We start from the raw sequence: 10,763 nt of genomic DNA, 5'->3' as shown, positions 1-10,763 counted from the left end.
GGGGGGGGGGGGGGGAAGGGGATTTTGTTTTCCTTTTATTAAGATGCAGCACAAAAAACGCATTAGCAATATATTTTGGGCCAGATTGCTCTAGAAATAAAAAAGTGATCTTGTAAACCCACCGCCTGTAACAATTAGAAAAGCTTTAATAGGCAAAACAATATATTATCAATTTGGACAAATAAGATGCCCTTGACAATCTCTTAAATACAATTCAACTGTTGGAAATTAAAAAAAAAATCCTTTTTAAAAATATTAAAACATCATAACTGTCACTGATACAGATGCAAGATAATATATGTAAAACTCCCATTCTATTCTAAGACAACAACTCATTCTATGTCACCATTTAATGACTCATAAGACATAATTAAGCCTAAGACACTTTTCTAATTCACAATTCTAACTCAAACCCATGTCTAATTCATGCTACAAATTCTAAGTCACAATTCTAAGTCACAATTCTAAGTTACAACTATGTCTAAGACTCATTCTAAATCACAATTCGACATTCTTTATCTAAGACACATTTTAAGTCACAATTAAGACAAAGTCATACTTTTGAGAACAAATTTTGTCTGAGAAGCTTTCTAAGTCACATCTTTGTCTACGACTTATTCTAATGCACAACTCTGACTTTAAGATTGATTCCAAGGTCACCAATTAAAGACAAACTCATAAGACATAATTAAGACTAAAGCACAATAAGTCGTGGTAAGACATATTCTAAGTCACAACTAGTTCTAAGTCACAATAACATCAACGTCATATTTTTGAGACCAAACTATGTCTTGACACTATCTAAGTCACAACTATGTCTAAGACTCATTCCAAGTCACAATTTTAAGAAAAATCACAATTATTTCTAAGTTACCATTCTATGTTAAACTTATATTTTTGAGACATAATTATGTCTAAGACAATTCTAAGTCACAATTATGTCTCAGACACTCTCTAAGTCACACATATGCATTAGACACATTCTTAAACACTTCCCGAGTAACAAATATACCCTAAACACATTCTAAGACTAAATTCTAACTCAATACTATGTCTAAGTCGCGTCTTTTTAAGCTTCATGATGTGTAAGACCCATTCTAAATTACAATGCTAAGTCTTAATAAGGACTACCTATTCAGTCACACTTTTGTCTAATTCACAGTTGCCTGGCTTACTTATATTCAAGGCCTGTTCTAAGTCACAATAACTTACTTTTCAGATCAATTTGTGCCTAAGACACTTTCAAAGTCAATTTTCTAAGTCAAAGCTTTGTCTCAGACACTTTCTGAGTCACAAAAGTTTTGGCCTTAATTTTTCTCTTTTTCACCTTTTCCTGAGTTCCTTCTCTGTAGTCTCCTTATCTGTATTAACCCAGAACCTTGTCATTCTCTTCACTAGTCTCTGGAAGGAGTTCTGAGATCCCTGGGTTGCCCCTAACAAAATGTTAAAGGTCAAAACTTATGAATTAAAAACCTATTCCTAAAGTGCTAAATTGGTTTCACCTAGGAGTGAGGAATATAATCGTGCAGGAATCGACACGGCCTGCCATACCATATGATTATACATGCTTTGCAGTCAGTGCCTAATTAAGAAATATTTGTCTGATGTTCTTATTCCGCATACATGTATTCAGAATAGGTTATTGAATACATTTAACCGGAAAAAATAGGCTGAATAAGGCAAAACAAACACATTTTTTGGGATAAAAAACATTGGCAATACAAATATATATTTTTATAATATAAAAATTGGGTTGCTTTCATATGGTTTAGTAAAATACCACATACAGTAAAAAAAAGACAACCTTTAAAAACTCATTTTCAAATGAAGTACCCTGCATCATCAAAGCATCCATAATCATATGGTACGGTGGGCCGGGTCAATTCCATCTCCCTTTTATTCTGTAATTTTGGTGACATCTTGCGGAAACAAATTTGGGAAAATTATGTCTCAATGCGCTCCAATGTATGGGAAAAGTCTTCTCCAAAGCAATTGAAATCTGTAAATGACAATAAATGCGGCTGTTTTTGCAGTTTGACGGTAAAAAATCAGACAGGCCCAAGCATCCCAAAACTACCTCCCTGAGCACATTGCCACACAATCAGTTATGTCATTTACGGACAAATTTTGTTTGGAGATTTAAAAATAAATGCCAGCTTTCTAGATAGAGGGGGGCAGGGGGGGGGGTAAAATTTATATTAGCTTTTCTCCATATTTAATGGTTAACACATAGCATAACACATAGCTATTTATTTTGACCTCAGAAATTAAATCCTTGTGCCAAATGTGCCAAATTACCTATAAATCGACATACCACATGTAAAAAGTGTACTAAGATGACCCATAATGTAATGGTTGGCTACTAGCGCGCCGGTCAAAATGCTCCAATATTAAATTTGACCTCAGAAATGAATTCCTCATGCCCAATAACCTATAAAGGACATACAACATGTAAATATGTGGGAAGATGACCCATAATGTGACTGCCGGCTACTAGAGGGCTGGTCAGAATTCTTGAATATTTATTTTGACCTCAGAAATGAATTCCTTGTGCCAAATTACCTGTAAATCGACATAAAACATGTAAAAAATGTACTAAGATGACCTATAATGTAATGGTTGGCTACTAGCGTGCAGGTCAGAATGCTCCAATGTCTATTTTGACCTCAGAAATGAATTCCTTGTCCCAATTTTGCTATAGTTTAATGTCTCTCATGCAACTGCAAGTATTCAAAGATATTTTCTTTTATTGCTTTGGCGCGGACATTTAAGCCTTTGGAGGTGAATTTTTTTAGCGCATATTTGTTTCAAGAGGGTCAGGAAAAATGTTCAAGTGCAATTAATGAATTTAACATTGATTTACTGTCAAAAAAGTCGCATTTTTTAACAAAAAGCAAGTGCGCAAGAACTTTTGCTCATATTCCTTCAAAACCAAAAAATGCATGTAATATACACAATTCTGAGTTTGCATGCAAAAAATCAGCCTCCAACGACAATTCCAAATTATGTTTAAATTTTCCAGAGAGTAATACGTTTCATGCCCCCCCCCCATATCAGCTTTTCTCCATATTTAATGGTTAACATATAGCTACAAATAGTTAAAAAGTTTTTAATTTCAACTTTTTTGTTTCAAGTAAATTATTGAACTTATTTCAAATATATTAATTTAGCCATGTTTACTGAAGGTGGTTCTACTTTAACAACCTTCTACTGGGCTCAGTTTGTTAAAAACTTTACAAAATAAAATGTTTCTAAAATTACTTGAATTCTGGAGAGCAGTAAATGTGGTGAAAACTCTGGTTTTTATAGGTCTGTTTTTATCTTTCCTTCAAAATACCATTGAGTTTATTTCTTGTGGAAAAAAGTTTAAGCAGTCGCCTAAATAATAAATAAGACACAGAGCATAATTTTTTCTTCTTTTTATCTTCATACAAAAAGAAATAGTTCCATTAATCTAATCTTTTAGGGCTAATTCCTGTTCATGAAGATGTCAATGGACAATTAAAGTTTAAACTTGTATCTTGGAAAACTGCTGTGGCATTTACTTTTCATAGTATTATTCCAACCACCTGTCATATTGTTGGAAAACTAATGTTGTCATTCCACTTTAAACGACTGGAACAATCAGCTAACACGATATCAGAAATAGCAAATATTATTTACATTATTCAAACAATAGTGTTTTCTTTGATATGTCCAATTCTTACAGCTAACTTGGTAGAAAAGTCTAAGATGTCTTTAAATAGATATAAACTTTCCAGAATGATTTGGCTAATGGTATACACTACCTTAAGCATCAGCATAACTGTACTTCACGTTTACGAAACTATTAAATCTGGAATGAATATTGCAATCCCAATTCTCTATACTGCCTTCTATACCCTTCACACGATAGGGATTGTTAGTGTCATGCTGGTAATCACCTTAGTCTCTTCACCAATTATTGATGAGGGCAAAAAAATAGAAGTAACTGATGTTGACACTCTTATCATGAAATCAGTAACGTTGGTTGAGAAAACCAGGAATATTAAGCAAGGATTTAGTCCTATTCTCTTCTCCATTCTTTCAGGTAGGGTTTAGGATCCATTTCAGTTAGATATGGACAAATCTTGGATCCATACAGAGTTGAAAAATCCAGTTCATGATATTACATTAAGTTTTTTTCGCACAAGGCAAAAACCAATTCTAACATTTTCTTCTTTTCCCCCACTAATTTTCATCTTAACTTAAATTGCCAATAATTTGGAAAGTTAATCTCAGATATATATAACAGCCAAAGAATGGAAATTAGTGTTACAATTGATAAATAACACAAGTCTAGTGTGAATCAATATTGGGAGGGCATGGTTTAAGACCAAAGGGTTTACTGATGTTATGTTTTATATGTTGCCAATTCGTTTTGAACCATGATTCTAAACACTGCTCTCAGGTGCAATACTATACATCCTGTTGTACACTTTCTTGGCTGTTAAAGAACTTATGAGGGGAAACCACAGGTATCTTCCAGCTAATGTGCTTGGTGTCCTTGCCATGCTTCTTCTTGTTTTCTACATTGTAAGCTTCTGTGATGATGTGCATCAAGTTTTAGCAGTATTTAGTCATAAACTCAGGTATCACTTACTAACATTTTTGAGTCTTAACTGTATAATTTCAACAAGCTAAGCCCAGTTGTCTAGCCCGTTAACTGTAGGATAATGGTGCCAGAAAATGATACCTTTCCCCTAATTGAGTAAGATCAAAATTACAAATTTTCCCCCTCATTGACAAATTTTCATCTTCATTGGAAAATTTTCCCAATCAATTCTAGATTTTCCCTCCCAATTGGCAGGTATTTTTCAAACCTGCTAGAGTTTCCATCCTATTCAGAAAATTTCCCCCCTAATTTGAAAGTTTTTCCTTTCAATTGCTAGATTTTTTCCTTAATTGGTAGATTTGTCCTCCCAATTGGGAGATATATATCTCTTAAATTGGAAATTTTCAAGCCAGGGTTATAAACCTAAATTGCTTATGTTAGAATCACTTTCGATCAAATATTTATAATTGAAGCAGACAAATAAATGTTAAAATCTAGCTTAATGGCCTTACAGTGTGACGATGACAATACAAATAAACTTCAAATAGGTAACTTTAAAAATAATAATTTACAACCAAAAATCAGATCATGACAATGTCAAATTATTTTTTAGCTATTAACATGCTCAACATTGAGAAGCCATTCAATGCACTTGGACTCTTCTATGTGGAGAAGACAACCTTCATGACAGTAATCAGCAGCTCCATTGCATACTTGGTTACCATGCTCACATTTAATTAATTTGTTGTAACAGCATTTTTAAGCACTTAAGCACTAGTTGTATTTACTAAATATAGAAATATATGTGAAAAAATAAGAGATTTCAAATCACAATAATAATGATACAGTTAGTTCTTAAATGAAACCTCATCAATCATCATGGCACCCACAATTTACCATTAGATCAAGCTTAGCACACTACCATGCAACTTTAAGCTTTGATTTTATTAACAAATTAAGATACACATGATCCCTAATGAACTAAACAATTTTTTTAATTAAAGAATGATTTCATTGTACAGATGATCTTACTGAACGATCGTTCAGTGAGAAAACAAACCATATTGATGGAAAATGAATGGTAATTTTGAGAATGAACAAAAACTCTTCTACAGGCTGAAGGCAACAGTTGGAATTGTTTTTATAGATGTAGAACTATGTTTGCTATCATTCTACTATGTAATCTCTTGGGAAGCCTTAGAATCCAGTATAATGAGTTAACAAAGCTCAGTATTTCTGAGTAGGGAAGAATTGGGCTTGGCAACATACTGTTATTGGTGATGTCCGTTAATTTTATATGCCTAACATGACCTGCATTCAAATACTAAGAACCTATCAGTAGATGTTTAATAGATCAAATGAAATTTTTTAGTCTCAAATTAAAATGATGACATTGTAAAACTCTCAAAGTTTTTTTTTTCTAACTATATATCTGACTAATTACGAATAATTCAAGAGATAATTAGACTTTAGCCTGAGAACCAAATCCTGTATCCCCATCATCAATTATCGAGATTCAAGGCTAGACAAACATTTGTAAAAGATCGTAGAAACAATTAAAACTTCTAGAACAATCTAGTAAAAAGGAGAAAATGAAGATTATGTTGGTGAAAAAGTGAAATATCGAAATTGGTTCATATTAAAGAAATATTAAACTTGTTCAGAAAAACTTTGTCCGCCATAAAAGCATGGCAGCAATTAATGCAGGGCTTATTGATTAAACTACTCATCAGAATATAGGCCTAAAAACTGTATTTGATTTAACCTTTGAAAAATCTTTTATTTAAAACTCATAAGAAACTCTTTTATATTTTGTCATACTTTGTTTATTTGTCTTAAACATTAAAAATGATCAAATTGCGATTCACATCAACAATTTAATAAAAGTAGCTTATCATAAAAATAGGCCCCACTTTTACAACATATTTTATCAGGGTTGGGGTATGTCTAGACATAAATGGTTTGTACTGTTAACAGAAAGTTGCCCAGGCCTAGTTGGAAGAAGTGTCTTGCCTGAGCATTTTTTGTTTACAAAAGACTGTTTATTCACAAAAAAACTATTTCTATTTGATTCTAACCTCCTTGTGTGGATAGAAGAAGGTTATCCAATTGGGCAGGTTGAGTGAAACCATGGAAAACCTCACTAGGAGGACTTGTAGAAGAGCTGGAACCTTCTCCTTGTCCTTCAAGAAAATAATTAAGGCTAATTCTAGCAAAATCTAACTTACCTGCTTAGAACTTTATATATCATGAATGCATCGAACACAAATAAACATCTGCTCAAAAAAATAATTAATTACGGAAAAAGGCAAATAAGATAAATATCCAAAGAATCTGAATTTTTGGAAGATAGCATATATTTATTGAAAAGATCAATTCTGCAAAGTTCCTTTAAATTATCTGGTTATACCTGTAGGAAGAGGTTGGGACTGGCATTGTCTTGCAGCTACACAAGGTTCCACGGCAGGATGATCAAGATCAGAGCAGAGACGTTTCTTTAACCCTGCTCCAGTACCACTCAAAGACCGGGAGAAGGAAGAGTCAGCATCTTTAAACTTCTTTTTAGACCAAACATGGTTCTAAAATGGATTCTTGTTAAATTGTAGAATAAAACAATTGTTGGTATACTTTCTATTATTTTGAACATGTATCATTTAATCACACAATTTCAGTCCTTTCAAGTTCTTTTCACCTGAATCTGCTCAAGTTTGTATCTCCTAGATGGATGGGGCATCAGAACCTTTCTGAGCAGAGAGAGCGGCAGGTGGTCAATCTTCTTCCAGGGATTCAATTCTAGTCTTTGGTCCTTCCAGTTCATATACTCTTTCTGAACAATAACAGTTTATATCTAGTCTTTGAAACCTTCCGTTCATATTTTCTTTCTGAACAAAAACAGTTTTTATCTAGTCATTAGTCCTTCAGGTTCATAACTCTTTCTAAACAATAAGCTTTTATCTAGTCTTTGGTCCTTCCAGTTCATATATTCTTTTTGAACAGTTACAGTTTATATCTTTTTACAGTTTTTATCTAGTCTTCAGTCCTTCCAGTGAATATATTCTTTCTGAACAGTTACAGTTTATATCTTTTTACAGTTTTTATCTAGTCTTCAGTCCTTCCAGTGAATATATTCTTTCTGAACAGTCTTTTGACAGTTTTTATCTAGTCTTTGGTCAGTAAAGGTTTTTATTTACACCTGCACTTGCAATTACACTACACTAACGTCAAAGTCAAGGGGTGTACATTTTCCAAAGGGGATAGTGGAGATGTCCTATTTGATGTTGGGAGGGGGGGGGCGGTCTCTGTCTTCATTTAGGGTTCAAATCTTCCGATTGTATGGCTGCCCCCCTATTAAGGAGCTTTTTTCAAAAACTAAAATAAAATTGGACACTAATGACCTCTAATGAACTCTAATGACATCTAATGACCTCTAAAGACCTTTAATGACCTTGTGCAACAAACTATGGCTTGTTCGAAAGCTAGGAACCCAGGGAATACAGTAGCAGCCACAAATCCAGTGGTTGGCCTTCTATGGGAAGATTTGAACCAAAAAAAGGCAGGGAGCCCCGTGAACGTATAAAATGCCTTTTTTTGCTGAAAAATAGGTGAATTTTTTATTACCATAGGTATGTATGGTAGTTAGTCCCCCCCCCCTCTCTCCCAGTTTTATTGTAAATATAAAACCCCTACGCATTATCGAACACCTTTTTATTTATCTAACGGGGCGGAAACAGTTATTTCTTTTCGATAAAAAAAACTTTCCCTTCTATAACACAAATGTGATAGAAGCTTGATTTTTATAATATTCTCGTTAAACATAATTGAATAAAAAACGACGTTTTTTCTCGCGGCATTGTGCAATGTTTGACTAAGGGGTAATGGATACAATATTTGTTCCCAAAGAAAGTAAGAGAAAATGAAATATGTTTTTAATTTTTTAACTCAAAATTGATTTTTCAACAAAGCTGTTAATGTTATGAATAAATGGTTTCCTATCGAACAGTTCTCCTCCAAGACAATATTCAAGAAATATGAACTGTCGTCTTCCTTCCAACCTGCAATTACAGTCGTCGTCGTATATATTAATACAACGAAAAACAAATTTTAACACAAACTTTAAAATCCATCAATTCAGACTAAGAAATCTGCGAAATCTTTTTTTTAAATTAAGACAAATGTTGAATGTTGGCAGGCAATACAATAAAAATTAGAGGGGGCAAAGCGTCCTGAAAACTTGATATTCAATAAATCCTAATAATTCCTGACCTGCTTCCGTAACACTGTACAATATTCTTATGCTTCAACAGCTTGTGTACACAGATTTCTTTTTTCACAACCTAAATTGTATTCTTGATAATCAAACATATAAACAGATGAAGAAATAAATATGTTAACTGATTATTCTCCAACCAGACAAACCTTACCAAAGGAAGAATTGAATTTGATGAAGAAGGAGTGGGGGAGGAGGGAGGAATTGGAGAAGAGAGAGGATGGGAGGGAGTAGATGGTGGGAACATAAGTGGGTAAGTTGAGGAGAGGTTCAGGAAGGAGTCGATGAAAGAGGAGGTAATGGGATTAGACGGGGGGGGCAGGTAGTGGGGGGACGACGATAGAGTGGGGGGGTAGAAGGGGGGAGAATCTACTACAGTCAACGAGTATGGGTTCACACCCTTTGCTAATGGTGGATGTCAAAGTCTACTACAGTCAACGAGTAATTCCCCACAACCCTGAGTTCTACCGTTTATATACAAATCAATACACATCTTTATTTTTAAAATTTAAATTATTACTACTGTCTATTTACCTGACATGAAGCTGATGTGAAAAATAAGGCATTTTATACATACAGGGGAGCCCCCCCCCCCTTCATCAAATAGGACATCTCCACCATCCCCGTTTTTGATGATAAGAGAGGAAAAAAATAAAAACATCAAAATGCTACTTTTTACTTAAACTATTTACTCTAAAATTCATTGATTTCCCCTAAAAATCATTTATTTCCCCAATTCAGCAAATAATTTCTAGGGAAAAAATTATTTTCAAAGAATTGATAATTTTTCGAGAAAATAAAAACCACTGAACCTACCCCTACAGATAAATAAAAATTTGATAAAATATTACCTGATCCGGTGTAGGTTTATCCCAGGGTAGTTCTCCAGTCAGCATAGCAACCAGAACCATACCACATGACCAGATATCAGCAGGTTCAGCATTATACTCATTCCTAGTTAGGAACACCATTGATTACATCAACCATACCAGATATCAGCAGGTTTAGATTTATACGTATTCCTAGTTAAGAACAAGGAACACCATTGATTACATCAACCATACCAGATATCAGCAGGTTCAAAATTATACTTATTCCTAGTTAAGAACAAGAAACACCATTGATTACATCAACCATACCAGATATCAGCAGGTTCAAAATTATACTTATTCCTAGTTAGGAACACCATTGGTTACATCAACCATACCAGATATCAGCAGGTTCAAAATTATATTTATTCCATGTTAGGAACAAGGAACACCATTGATTACATCAACCATACCAGATATCAGCTGGTTCAGCATTATTCCTAGTTGGGGACATTCTTAAGGGAATCTTCTTCAGTTAAATCAATGATTTTGATGAATCAACAGATCTAAGATTTTAGATACGATTATTGATACTGCACACAAGACATAACTAGGCAATCGGAACACCACTTTGCTTTGAATAGAACTGATAAAAAAAATTCTATTTTATATGATAAGTATTTACAACAATTTGTGATGAAGGCCAAAAACAAGTATATATGCAACTACATGAAAATGTTAAGATCCGGAATCTACCACTTAAGCAGCATTTAGTAACCATTGATTTCAAAGCCGGTTTTCCAATGTCCTTATAATTAGAACAATGTGAAAGTTTTTTGATATTATAAATAATACGGCTTTAGTTCCTAAGCTGTCCTAATACGTCACAGTTTAATGTAAACAACCCATAACATCAGTTTACCTGACAAGTAGTTCAGGAGCAATATAGGGCAGTGTTCCACATCTTCTACCCAATAGTCGCTCTACACCCTGAACCATCAATTCACATCACATCAATCTCAATCCCAACAATTCATCCAATCCAATCCAGTTTAATCCAAACTAATCAGAGCCAATCGAATCAATTGATGTCCAATCCAAATCAATCAATCCC

General features: G+C 33.8%; 2 protein-coding genes across 2 annotated transcripts in view; one reads left to right on the top strand and one right to left on the bottom strand.

Moving 5' to 3' along the window:
- The window catches only part of LOC111697548 (serine/threonine-protein kinase grp-like), a 13,841-nt gene that overhangs the window by 2,441 nt on the left and 637 nt on the right, over window positions 1–10,763 (bottom strand). The window contains 6 exon segments of the mRNA XM_023467579.1: window positions 1,328–1,433; window positions 6,652–6,756; window positions 6,984–7,152; window positions 7,266–7,400; window positions 9,692–9,794; window positions 10,572–10,639. Of these exon segments, the coding sequence (XP_023323347.1) occupies window positions 1,328–1,433; window positions 6,652–6,756; window positions 6,984–7,152; window positions 7,266–7,400; window positions 9,692–9,794; window positions 10,572–10,639 (686 nt within the window).
- LOC111697546 (uncharacterized) lies at window positions 3,001–5,766 on the top strand. The gene is made up of 3 exons (XM_023467577.1): window positions 3,001–3,309; window positions 3,467–4,069; window positions 4,430–5,766. The coding sequence occupies exons 1-3, from the start codon at window positions 3,246–3,248 to the stop codon at window positions 4,660–4,662; spliced, it is 900 nt and encodes a 299-aa protein (XP_023323345.1). The 5' UTR covers window positions 3,001–3,245; the 3' UTR covers window positions 4,663–5,766.

Source organism: Eurytemora carolleeae, unplaced genomic scaffold (assembly GCF_000591075.1).
Source record: "Eurytemora carolleeae unplaced genomic scaffold, Eaff_2.0 scaffold54, whole genome shotgun sequence".
NCBI classification, from domain to species: domain Eukaryota; kingdom Metazoa; phylum Arthropoda; class Copepoda; order Calanoida; family Temoridae; genus Eurytemora; species Eurytemora carolleeae.
Note: the sequence above shows the minus strand (reverse complement) of the source record. Positions and strands in the feature narration are given on the sequence as shown.